The 13,688-nt window shown below is 28.3% G+C and overlaps 1 protein-coding gene across 1 annotated transcript in view; it reads right to left on the minus strand.

Moving 5' to 3' along the window:
* The window catches only part of LOC113375268 (uncharacterized protein KIAA1109), a 62,223-nt gene that overhangs the window by 16,472 nt on the left and 32,063 nt on the right, over positions 1-13,688 (minus strand). Inside the window, 25 exon segments of the mRNA XM_026615210.1 lie at positions 209-437; positions 550-739; positions 872-1,027; positions 1,113-1,250; positions 1,608-1,739; positions 1,948-2,076; positions 2,141-2,370; positions 2,618-2,682; positions 4,631-4,747; positions 5,055-5,246; positions 5,391-5,472; positions 5,542-5,655; positions 5,761-5,963; positions 6,029-6,128; positions 6,363-6,515; positions 6,611-6,739; positions 6,810-6,951; positions 7,060-7,175; positions 7,348-7,494; positions 7,858-8,091; positions 8,551-8,734; positions 8,904-9,043; positions 9,108-9,199; positions 9,723-9,862; positions 9,921-10,116. Coding sequence (XP_026470995.1) covers positions 209-437; positions 550-739; positions 872-1,027; positions 1,113-1,250; positions 1,608-1,739; positions 1,948-2,076; positions 2,141-2,370; positions 2,618-2,682; positions 4,631-4,747; positions 5,055-5,246; positions 5,391-5,472; positions 5,542-5,655; positions 5,761-5,963; positions 6,029-6,128; positions 6,363-6,515; positions 6,611-6,739; positions 6,810-6,951; positions 7,060-7,175; positions 7,348-7,494; positions 7,858-8,091; positions 8,551-8,734; positions 8,904-9,043; positions 9,108-9,199; positions 9,723-9,862; positions 9,921-10,116 — 3,750 coding nt within the window.

The following is a 13,688-nucleotide window of genomic DNA, read 5'->3' on the forward strand; positions in this document are numbered from 1 at the left end:
TATGTTATGTTATATTTTATGTTATTTAATAAATTATAATATAAATAACAGTTAATTTGACAAACAAATTATAAGATCTAATGTTTAAAGTCTAATAAAAAATGAAAAATATCACTCTCAATATAATGATTTAATAAATATAATTTTTGTACATCATTATAATTGTATGAATTATTGATTAAAATATTAAAATATCATAATAAAATACCTGCTGTAGTTAAATTAGGTTTGGTAGGTATGGGCTCCAAAGTCTGCTCCAAAAATTCAAGAATGTGAGGGCTTATCACGGTTTCTTCTGGAATGCTTTGTAATGTTGTCCAAGCAAATAAAGACGCTCGTTTTGTACCGGGTTTTCGACCAGAAAAACTTAAACCTTCTGCAAATGATGACCTAGAATAACTACATTCTTCCGGCAATGTTTTAGATTCATAATGTACCTAAAACCATTAGTAATTAGAAATAAAATACTGAAGTTATGATTTAACTATGTCATACCATTTTGCATTGCTCACTATATTAACATTATAGGATGATGATATACAATCATACCTTAACATCTAAACCTGGTATATGAAATATTGTCAAATCAACTAGTTGTGATAGATAAGCGTGGTTATAGCGCAATCTAGAATTGGTTGATGGCGGCGCTTTATCGCGATGCCGTCTTGATGCGCTCGGAGAACCAAACAATGGAGCATCTAAACCAGCTGCCGAACTTGATCTCTCTTTTTTAATTCGCCTAAAATATAAGTTTAAATCACAAAACTGTCAAAGAAATACGAAATGCATATCTGCTCACTCTAAGATAATGACAGAATAAATAAAATGTTCTTACAATTATAAAATAAATCATTGTGATTTATATACTTACATTTTTATCTCTTCTTCTTTGGCAATATCTTTTGTATGAAGAACACATTTTCCACTGTTGATTAAAACCTTGACATCTAATTCAAAATCTATATTTGGTTCTTGTTGCTTTTGTACTTTAGAAGTATCTAAGTTCTTTGTTTCTGATGATGATGGTCTAAAAAATAAAATGCAAGTCATGAAGTTTACTCACAATCAGTAAGAAATTATAAAAATTAACATTTACACATATAAAAACTTACGTAGATTGAGTAGTTTTACGACGCATTTGCACTGGTGTTCCGTCTATAATAATATTGTCCTCTGCAGGATCTAATATCCAACTTTGATCTGACTCAGATATATTTGCTATTGAGTTTGTACCAGGAAGAGAAGATTGCCTAAGAGAATTAATAAACATCAAAAAAACTATTTCTTACAAACATATAATGATAAGAAAATAGTCCTATAATGATAATAAATATAGCTTCCCCATTTTTGAACATGTTTATCACATAAATATATGATATTACTATTTTTTAATTCGTGTTATTATCTTTATTATTGTAGAACTTTTTTTTTTTATCTAATAGAGTTCCCAGTTCCTAGTTCTATCCAATATACGAGTAAGATATGACATTGTAAAATTTTAATTAACTGTCGTAATCTTTAAGATCCTTTCTGTATAGGTAATGAAATAAACAACTATTATGCATTTTTATCAATAATATACTAGAAATTAATAAACAACAAATGACCTAAGAACGTGAGGTGCATCTCCAAATGTAACACGTTGCTGCCCGCGCACTTTAAGAGAAGCAGATCGGGATGGTCCACCTGGGCTGGTATCTCCGCCGATATCGCCACTCGCAATCGTCTCGAGAACCGACCTAAAGAAATTAAATGTAATTCACAATTTCTTAGTCAAATATAATTAGCAAAAGTATCTTACATGATCGAATAACAAGGCAGTTTTTAATGAACTGTTTATTAGCCACTACATTATTATTACATGAAGATTAAGCTACACAAGTAAACTCATTGTATGATTAATTGCAAAACCATTAAAAGTAGCAATTAAAATTAATACTAACTCACCCATTCATTTGAATATTTTGTTCAATAGTCGGGTAACGACTTCTAAGAGTACTGTGTTGACCAAAACCCAACTTATCCTTGATTGCTGTTGTGCGCATACTTTGTCGACGCAGTTTCTTTATCATATCTCTGAAAATATTTGCATGGTTATTGTTGCTCAAGTATGGAGGTATAAAGTAATAAATAAAAATACCTTCGAAAATCTTTAAAAATTAAGGTTTCCAATTCATGGAGTCTTCTCATTTCATGTTCTATAGTTCCTTGAGATGCACCCAATGTTCTCAAGTCATGGATGATTTTTGCTTGTTCATTCATTTCCTTTTCTATCAATTTGGATCTTTGTTTAGCGTCTATGCTAGGGTCAAAAACAAAAGCTGGCAAACTGTCCATCCATTTGTTAGTATTTTTTGTTAATATATTTTCCTAAAAAACAATTGTATTATTAAAACAAATAAAAATGTGCAAACATTGGTTAAAAATGTACAAATACAAAATATACATAAGTATTGCATTTATTTAACAAAACCATATTGATTCATAGGAAATTGCACATTTAAAAAAAGTAAGGCATTTAAGACAAAATGTTACATAAACAAAATATAATTCTCCTATATGTAAACTTTAAATCATAAAAACAATAAGAATTTTAAAGTTCCTTAAAAAAACGAACCTGTGAGGTTTTTTGGCCATCATCACTATCAGAGTCGAAAATCATTTGATCATCTTCTTCGGAACCTACAAAAATAATAAATCATAAAATTAGCTCTAACATATACTCGTATTTCTTTAAATAAAAAATTTACTTCATTCGGGATTCTGTACTAATTAAGAAAACCTATTTCTATAGAAAAAATAAAAATAAATAGAAATCACTCTAAAAATCTGTAAATATTATTAAAATTGGTAGGTATTTAGTCATTCATATAAAAGGAAACTCTTTTTGAATATTTGTTTCAAATATGTAAAAGTAACATCAATATTAAACAAGTATTAGATATAAAACAATGTAAGAAAAAGTTTAAAACTGATAAAATAATAAATCAATGTTATTATTATAACAATAAGTTAAAAATATTGTACCAATTTTGTGTAATATTTCAGTGAAAAGTTTAAAAGTAAATTGGCTGGCCTTTTCTTTGATAAAAGGTTGTTTATTAGAATTAAGGTATCTGTCATAAATAATTTTTATAAGCAAACAAATTTTTTTGACTACTTTTGTCTCTTGATATAAATAAAGAATGAATTATCAACTTCCCGAAGGAGAAGTTTGTTTTCATCAAAAAATCCGAATTGCTAATTTTATGTTTTCTCGACGTTTCAAGACATTCTGAATCGAATGAACCCAAATTTGGAAAAAGTATGTGTGAGTGTGAGTGTGAGTGTGTGTGTGTGTGTATGTGTGTGTGTGTGTGTGTGTGAACAGATTGTTTGCCGTAAATGGACGTTTTCTCAAAAACGGCTGGACCGATTTCAAAAATTTAAAAGCCACTCGATGTATCTCGATGAGGACTATTGTTTGTCAATTTTGTGCGACGATCGGCCAAGCCGTTTCTTTATAAATCGCAGAAAAAATTTGCGCCTACGTTTTAGCCCGCAATTCTGAATCGATTTTGAAAATTCAAAAACCGTTCGAAAGATATTGGTTCGAAAGAATCGTGCTGATTAGTTTTTGGTAGAGATCGGCCGGGCCGTTTTCTTGTAATAAAGTTTAAAAAAAAAAAATCGACGATTTTTATGATTATTTTTTTGACGGTAGATGCCATAGTCTTCTAGATCATACTAAAATATTACGGCCCTACGACAACTGGTTTAGCTTTAAAAATTCGTCAAAGTTTGCAAAAATTAGTATGGTCTTGTTGGCATTTGTCAAAATTAGAACTTTCATCGACGTTTGCTCAAAAACGCCTGAACCGATTTCAGATATTTAAAAAGCATTTGATGTATCTCGATGAGGATTATCGTTTCTCAGTTTTGTGCGACGATCGGCCGAGCCGTTTCTTTGTAATTTGGAAAAAAGTGTTAAACCTTTCGTCCACATTTAAGCTCATTCTACCGAACCGATTTTAAAAAATCAAAAACTGTTCGAAAGATATTAGTTGGGAATGATACTGTTTAGTTTTAGGTGAAAATCTACCGAGCCGTTTTCTTGTAATTAACTGTTGAAAAAAAAATTTAGGCCGATTTTTATGGAACTTTTTTGGCGATATATAATATGGTCTTATAGAACTTACTGAATTATTACGGCCTTACGACAAGTAGTTTAATTTTAAAAATTCATCAAAGTTTGAGAAAATGAGTAGTTTTTTTGACATTTGTTAAAATTAAAATTAGATGATTTACTTGGTATAACAATAGGGTACTTGGTCTTGAACATAGTAAACCATTAAAGTCATATGAAAACTGGTTGAATTATAATTATTGATTAATTAAAATTATTGATTTTTGAAAATTTGCTTTTAGAAAATACTCGAGTTATCGTGTTCGTTCGTTTGCAATGTAATAAGTCCACTCGGAATACTTATAATCACTCATAAATTAATTTATTTTTTATTGGTTAAGTCGATTATTTACACATATCGAGAAGTTCATGTAACTTGTCTCAAGGCTAAATACCAAACCAACTAGTTATAAATTCATATTAAAACCAATGAAATATAAAAAATAATTAATAATTTGTGTTTACCCGTTAGCATGGTTAATGTATGCCCCAAGGCTGAAAGTTGTTTGCCAACATTAACATCTAGATGGATATCCACACCTTCCATTTGCCATTGTACATTCAAAAACCACTTTGCATTTTCTGAAAATTCAATGTGCACATGGTTATATAATAAAAATTTATACTTATCATATTTAACATATTATTTATAATATATAAAAAAAAGTAATTTTAGGTTTATTAATACAATAAAGAGTTTTCAATTTTTCAAAAAAATGTTTTGCACAGAACAACATATTTAATCACAATCAATTATAAGCAACTATAATATACATAAAACAAATTATATTCAGTATTAGGAATAAAATTAAGATCAGGTTAAAGTGATCAAAATGGAAACAAATTCATATAAATGGACATTTGTAAATAATATTTGTTTTCAACTTACCTACTCCCTGTTTTGCTGCAATTGTTCTGCTGCATACTTCATATGTTCCTTCAGAAACAACACAAAGATTCATTATATTACTATCATTCATATCAGGCTTCCAGTCATCTAAAGATGCTTCAAAATCATCAGTAAATCGTAAACATAATCCAACAAATTTTCCTTTGCTCACTAATGAGCCTGAACTGCAAGCTAAAAAAATAGAAGTATAGTCATTCTCTAATATTCATTCACCTTTGCATACTAAATCTATTCCAAACTCAACAAAGAACAAATATAATTACTCAACAAATATCGGAAATATATATAACATCATTTAAAATATAAATCTTATACCTGAAATACTAGTATTCTCTAATGTAACAACCACAGCCCCTTTAGAATCATAATCATATATTCCTCTATTTGTCCAAGAAGACTATAAGTAAAATATTAAATTAAGTGAAAAATGTATACAAACATTATAAAATCATTTCACATATCATACCAAAGGTAGTGGATTTAAAGGCAAACAAATTCCCATGTCTTCAACTGTTAATTGCAGAAACAAAGTTCCAAGATGTGGTGCACTCAATTGCCCAAATTGTACTTTTTCTAAAACCTAGTATTTGAAAAATTATAGAAATAATAGATCAACTGATAGTAGATCTATACACCCCACATATACAATCTAAAATAATATGTTAATAAAAAAAAATAAGTTTACCTGTTGAGTAGCAGTCAAAACTTCTTTATTTAAATTTGCACGATTTTCATTCCAATACTCATAAGCATTTTTATAATTCAGCCAGACTAATATTGCTCTATCTACAGCCATGGGTTGAATATAAATTAATGGTCTCTTTAATGTTATGAGCACAACCTCCATATCTTCTCGAGCCATTTCATCTTGAAATGCATTACGCAAGCCTAAAAAAATAAGTGGTTAAAAATATTGTTTTAAGAATTTTTATTTTTATAGAAATTTATATTACCAATTCTAGTATTAAAAAATGCAAACTGTTGAAATTCCGGTTCAGCTTCATCAAAAATAACATTACGATGTAGTTGACCAAGGCTTAAGTTCACATCCACCTAATATTGATTTCAAAAATTGTTTACTAAAAGTGTTTGCTTTTAATAAAATAAATTAAATAAACTTTTGTTTGAATTCAATATTATAAAAAACTCAAATTTATCCAAAAGTTTCTTTAAAATATTTGGTTGCAGAACAAGTTTCTTGTAAAAATAGTAAAATATTTGTAACATACTTGCCAACATCTATAAGGTAATTAAACTCATTACAGATGAATGAAAGATCCAAGTTACCTGTGCTTTCCCAAATAGTTTAAGAGCAGAAGATGAACGAGTACTGTCTGAAACAGAAACATTGCGTACTCGATTCGATAGCTGAAAATCGACTGCTCCAGTTTCAAGGCGTACTGCGGAATTAGTGGGCGTAGTTGCGGTTAATTGAACCCTCTGGAATAAATAATAATTATAAACCTTTTAACTCAAGAAAAATATGTATATTTGTATAAGTACCAAGTTGCACAAAATTTATTAATATTGCTTACTTTTATACGAATTATAAGAGAAAATAAAATTTGTTTAACAGTTGTTGTACTAGCTTCATCATGATCTTCGAGCCATAATGGAACAGGTTTCTCACCGCCATAAACTTTTTGAACAACTTCATTGACTTCCTGTAAATAAAATTAGTAACATTTATAGTAGATCTTTCATATATAAATTGAAAACTGCGTTTTTATTTACCTTCATAAAAACTTTCTGAACAAAAACTAAATGATTGAGCATATCTGTTGTAAGACTGTGCTCAAAAGCTCCAATATCAGCAGTAGCATTCAAATAACTTCCTTGGCAAAGTATTAAACCATCAATATTCCGAGTCTCTTCTCTAAAAAGTACAAGTTTTGTAAGCATATAACGACCAAAAAAATTTTCAACATAATCTCTATCTGCTAATAAAAAACTTGTATTATTAAAAAAAATAGTAACAATATACCTGAAAGATTCTTTATTAGATGCTTCTTGATGATCACTTTCTAAAATATATTCAGCCCCAACATGAACTTTTGGTAGTGATATACTTGCTTCTGAAGGTAAATTGGCTTCGGATGCCTAAATAATTATTGTAGTAAATAGAAAATTAAATAATAAATTGAAAGTAGCAATATTAAAAATTATAATATAGCCAAAATAAATAGAAAACTTCAAAATTATAAATGTGTATTCTATTTTGAAAAGTTTATCAATTTATATTTGTATACAAAATTTTAATTTCAATAAACACCTGTATTTTAGTATTAAAACTTAGACTGTGTTGTGGTAAATCTATAGTAAATTTGGCTTTGCTCCCTGTAACTCCTGTACTCTGCACTTTATCCATTTTATACTGAGCTTGTAACGATGGCAAGAGTGCTGCAGTAATACTTAAACTCTAAAAGAACACCACAGATTATAACACTAGATAAGATTAAATATGATATGTGATATAACACATAAAATATCAACCTGTATATTATTATTTTTTAAATAATGTTCATGCAATAATGTGTATATCAAAAATAGTTTTCATTGCTTCATGAAAATTTGTAATAATCAATGAAAAGTAAACACAAACATTTAAGACATGAAAATTGTAATCAAATATACATTTTTTACATATTAACAATAGTTGCATTATTGAAACATTATTTTCCATTGAAAATTCTTAAATTCTATTAAAAAAATCTTTAATTCTGTAGAAATGTATTAAGTAAACATAAAAAAAAACAGAATAGATGTGCTCAAAAAATCCTACCTCCAAATTAATGAGAAACTGCATTACAAGAGGTTGAAGCAATCCCGAAGTTGCTGCAGTTGTGCCAGGTGTTTTACTCCTTTCACGTGGCTTTTTCGTGTGAGCGGTATCGTTGGGTTGCATTGGTGATTGTTTCCCCGTCTGTTGAACCCCACTGCTAGATTCGATGTCTTCTGTGTGATAAACGCCTCCACTTCGAGATATTCTGCCACTCGTACGTACTACACGTAACTCCTAGATAATTAAGAAAAAGCAATTTTCCTTCATTAGTAGAGAAAGTTTTCAACAGTTTCATCAATGATATATATTTAATTAGCTAACTTAAAAGCAATATAACATTTCTTCAACAAAAATAGTAGCCGATCCACAGTGAAACAAATTTATTTACAATACAAAATTCAGCCAAATACGGAAAAAAGTTCATATTGTCACTGTAATACATATTCTTGAATTATAAATATAAAATTTTCAATGTACAATTTATAATTAAATTTGATAATGAATTAAAATGTTAGAATAACATTGGCGTTTTTCAAAAAATTTGATATAAATACAATTTTAAGCCATGCATTACACAATGTTCAATATCAAATTACAGTACTCTAGATAAATTATCATTCTCACTAAGAATGTAAAGAAAAAATTCAGATTTTTATTATAATCTTTGGCTCGATTTTTATTCAAACTATTTACCTGCAAAGTTGATGATAGTTGTTTTGAACCTCTAGTCATCATGCCATGCAGTGCAACAGGATGTTGGGGAATGTCAATATTTACAGCTCCTACAGTCAGTAGTCCAGAGTTTTTATTTTTATTTTTTCTTGATATACTAGAATATAATGTCTGCGATTTTCCAACAGTCACTTTCACTACAGTTCTAAAACAAAAAACATTAAAGTTATATACATTTAATGTGTTTAGTTAAACTACTGTTAGTTTCATCAAATTATAATAAAACAAGTTTTAAAACAGTGAATCACAATAACAATTTATATTATTTTGCTTCATATTTAAACCTCTCCAAATAAAAAATTTCAAATACTGACTGTTGATTTGGAGCTACGCCTTCCAATAGTACTATCATAGTTTTTCCAACTTGCCCTGTTAATGAGCATTCTAGTCTAGCAGTGTGCAATCGCTTTTTACATGTAAGGCTACTCTGAAGACTGGTAATTTCTGCTTCCAACTTCAGATAAAGATTATATTTTAAATAAATTTTAGTCATATAAAAAAAATCCATATAATATTACCTTCAGCCCACTTAATGTTGCCAATAATCGAGTCCTATGTATTCTGGCTATTCCAAATACTACCCACCTAGCTCGCTCATTACCAAAAATGCCTTTAAAATAAATTGTAATTAAGAAAATAGAATATAATGTAATAATTCATAATATTGAATTGAAACCTTTAATTGAAAGAATTATTTCATTAATAACTTATTATATATTTATTTTAGATAAAAATAGCTTTAATAATTAATAAGTCATAATTGCAATAATTTTTGAAAATAATGTCGGTATTGACATATAAAATTCTAATTAAATAAAATTTAAAACATTTTGAAAAGTTACACTCAAAATAACTGAAAACTGAAAATATTATTTCGATAATAGGTAGCTTCCAATGTTCATTTTAAAATTATTTATAACTATAAATTTCATTACAATGATTCTGTTAAATAGATATCTGATAATCAATGTAATGCACAACCAAATCATATTGGATTTGTAATAGTGAAAGATTAAAAGCCTGCATGAAAATATGTTTCACATCAAGTATATGCGAACATTTATATTTTTCAAATACGTTTTCATAAATAAATTAATTAATTGTATAGTTCTAATTTACTGAATAGATTTTACCTAAATCTCGGTTTGTTTGGATTGGTGTTGAACTTGTTTGATCTCCTGGTGCTATATCATCTTGAGACTTTGCTTCAGATACTAGATTAAATTTTCGAACATTTTTATAATGTTCTGATATATCCGGAGCCACAGAAAATCTGTTCAATATAACTAATTTAATTTGTACACCATGTGCATGATATTCTAATTAATTACCTGTGAGGAATTGTTTTAGTGTCAGGTTGAGTTGCATAAAGATCTAACAAATAATAAACTGTTTTCCAGCAATTTGTTGATGAGATACCATTGGCAATTCCTGATTTTTGCTGTCCTTTTTCGGATATAACTGTTATTCTTTCAACAGCAGAATTCGAAAATGAATCATTTCTTATCTCGGTTGGCGACGTTGTTCCTAACAAATATAAAACATCTCAATACTGTTGATATATAGATAAATAGATAGATTATTGTATATATATATATATATATATATATATATATATATATATATATATATAATAGATAATAGGATGTCGATTGTGAGGGTGACTAAATTGGTATTAAATAAAAATATTTTTTTTTTGTATTTTACACACACATACATCCATTTTTCCTTTGAAATGTAAATTATGCAAAAATTTTCATTTTTTGATTACCCTACGAGAGTTAATAATTTCAATATAAAACGATAATTAAAAATATTATTAAATATATTAGTAATTTAAGCATTAATATATATATATATATATATATATATATATATATATAGAGTGGATAAATAGGTATTAATTTGGAAATATGAACAAACAACACTTTTGCACTAATTTATTAAATAATAATTTTCACAAACGTTTTGAGACTAGGTTTGTCTCATCATCAGTGTGTTATAATTTAAAATTTAAAATATGAAAACCTAAATTAGCATTATGTGTTACCCGTTACAAGTCGTTCAATATACTCAAAAAAGAGTGCGAAAAAGAGTGTTGTTTGTTCATATTTCCAAATTAATATCTATTTATCCACTCAGAATACATTTGTTATATATATATATATATATATATATATATATATATATATATATATATTAGGGCGGGTCGATTTGTATGGGTAAAAAAGTCACATAGGCATAAATGATTTTCTTATACTAGGGATCAAAATAAGATACTTCGCCGAAGAAACCATATCTCTAAAATGAATTCTGATGTCCCGTGCATACACCCAAAGATTGGGTCAAATTTTAAAAAATCCTGTTTTGGCTCGTTTAGAGCGCCTCAATAATGTCCAAATGTATGACCGACACCCAGTAACTTTGGAAGGCCGATCTACCCATGCCTATGGTTCACCCCCTGGAACCTCCCTTTAGAGGTCCCCCATACAAAAGTTGCAACATTTTGGGTACTTCAACATGACAAAAATCGGCGATTTATTTTTATTATAAAATTTATTTAATCATAAGATATGTAAATAAAACTATGTAAAACTCATAAACTATTTATTGTTTGAAGTCTTTTTTTGTTTCAAGTCTGGAAATTTTTTTTTGTGTTTGTTTGAAATAATATCTGAAAAAAAATGCTTAAATTAAAACATTTTTTGCTGAGTAAAATACCAAAATGATGATTTTTTGCAATATTTGTATAGGAGTGAACTCCCCTCTAAGGGGAGGTCCCAGAGGGTGAACCCATAGGCATGGGTGGATTGGGCTTCCACAGTTAGTTGGTTATACATTTAGACGCGGTTGGAGCACTCTAAATGAATTAAAACGGAATATTTCAAAATTCAATACCTATCTTTGGGTCAATGCACGGGACATCAGAATTCATTTTAGAGGTATGGTTTCTTCAGCAAAGTATGTTATTTTGATCCTTAGTATCCGAAAATTATATGTGCCTAAGCGACTTTTAAATCGACCCGCCTTAATAAATTAAGGCGGGTCAGTAAATATTTTGTAGAGCAAGGATGAGCAACCCGCGGCCCGCCGCCAAGCATTTCTCAACAACAGATTATTTTTCTAGATATTTTATCAAATACGGCTGTAAAGGCTAATTTTGTCGTCAGTCAAATTCTGGTAAAAACTGTTGTTCGAAGAAACAAGAGCATTTCCTGATAAAATAAATATTAATTTATATAAATATTAACAAGCTTCAATATTGCAAGAAAAATTGAGAACTTGTCCAAGAACGTAGCAACAACGCATTTCTAAATTCAAAATAATTAAAAAAGCGAATCTTATAAAGTCGCGAGGGTTAAATCATCGTAAATTTAAAAACTTCCTGGCTATTTAGATCATGAATATGTCGATATTCAATACTAAAATACGTTAGCTCAATAGTGATGTTATGCTTAAAGGAGTATACGACTCAAATGGTGAATTACAATTGTTTTTGGATATGAAATAATAATTATAGTCCTTTAGGCATTTTGGCAATAAAGAATAATATCTTTTGCAGAATCTTGTGTTTCACTTTTCATATTCAAAAAAAAGAAAATGTGAACAGATTTTAATTGTGACTCCAAATGTTCAAAGCTAACAAGACAGCTGTTTTCTGTAAATGTTTTCTTCGCCATTTAACATGCAGAATAATATAGATATAAAAAATGCATTTTCAGTAAACTTCGAATTTTTTTGTTAATCTTATGTCAGCCCTGAGAAATTTTCGCTTTTGAAAAAAAAAGCGCAAATCAAATTATGATAAATTCTTTTTTTGGAAGTACGTTTGCGCGAACAATTACACAGGTCCACAAAAGAAAAGTTGCTGGATAATAATTAATTCATTCAGAAAAAAAATCTAGATTGAAGATTATTCCAGTTTTTAAATGTTTTTCAATATTTTGTGCTCCAATTTTGACTATAGATTCATCTTCAGCGGTAAAAGGTACATTGGAAATCATATGTGGACCTGTGTTAATTTCAACCATAAAATTAATAAAAAAAATCACCACCTATCAAAGCTGAATAAAACATATCAAAGCTGCATACGCATTGCTACTTTCTGCATTAAAAAAATTAAAATAAAGAACAAAATCCAAAAAAAAAGGCTGATATTGATCAGCTTATATAAAAAAAGCAGTGCCAAATTTTTTATTAAAGTTTTCAAGTAAAATTGTTTTTCTAAATATTATTTGTTTTCATTTTGTATTAATATTTATAAACACTTATAATAAACACTCGCAATTATATAGAATATATACTTTGTCCAATTTTATATTTTTGTTCTGTTCTTGTGGCAATTTTGTAATTTTGTTGCAATTACATCATTCCCGCGCTCAGCTCAGATAATAAATCTTTTGACCTAATTTAAATCAGACTTTTATCTGAGTTTATGAAAAAGCTTCAAATTTATTAAAAAAAAGCAATTTATTTTTATCATGGCTTGTACGGCCGTAACATTTTTTTTAAATTTTGTTCTTTATTTTAATTTTATTATGCGAAATGGAAAACTATACACAACTCAAAATTTTTATTATTTTATAATAGTCACATTGGTAGTCCTATCATTTTTTATATAGCTCGGTAATCGATCAATGAACTATTATCGCCTTTTTTGTGAACGTTTTTAATTGAAATTCGATCAAGATTTCTCTGAGCTTATAAAAAATCTTAAATTTATCCGCTCTATCCGCTGAAACATTTTAAAAATGGCAAGAAAATGGTTATCTTCGATAAAACTAACTGATTTGCAGGCTTATCCTATTGTACAAATATTTCTCGATATGCATAAGAAGAAGTTCTTGAATGTCTCATAAAAAGAGCTGTTTTAGCATTAGAAATTTAATTTTAAAATCAGGAGATAAAACTGTTTTGGAGAGAAAACTGGATTTTTTTTTTCAGAGTATAACATAATTACAATATGAATGTTGGTATTTTAGCGTTGCAATGGTTATATTATCAATGTAATAATATTTATATATTTCGTATTAGTTAGTCATTTCTTATACTAATGATTTTCTAAAAATATTTTCTGTAGCTAAACGTTTGCCGGGTCA

Source organism: Ctenocephalides felis, unplaced genomic scaffold (assembly GCF_003426905.1).
Source record: "Ctenocephalides felis isolate EL2017-DRISC unplaced genomic scaffold, ASM342690v1 CF-g0.4_SCAFFOLD_01886, whole genome shotgun sequence".
In the NCBI taxonomy this organism is placed as follows: domain Eukaryota; kingdom Metazoa; phylum Arthropoda; class Insecta; order Siphonaptera; family Pulicidae; genus Ctenocephalides; species Ctenocephalides felis.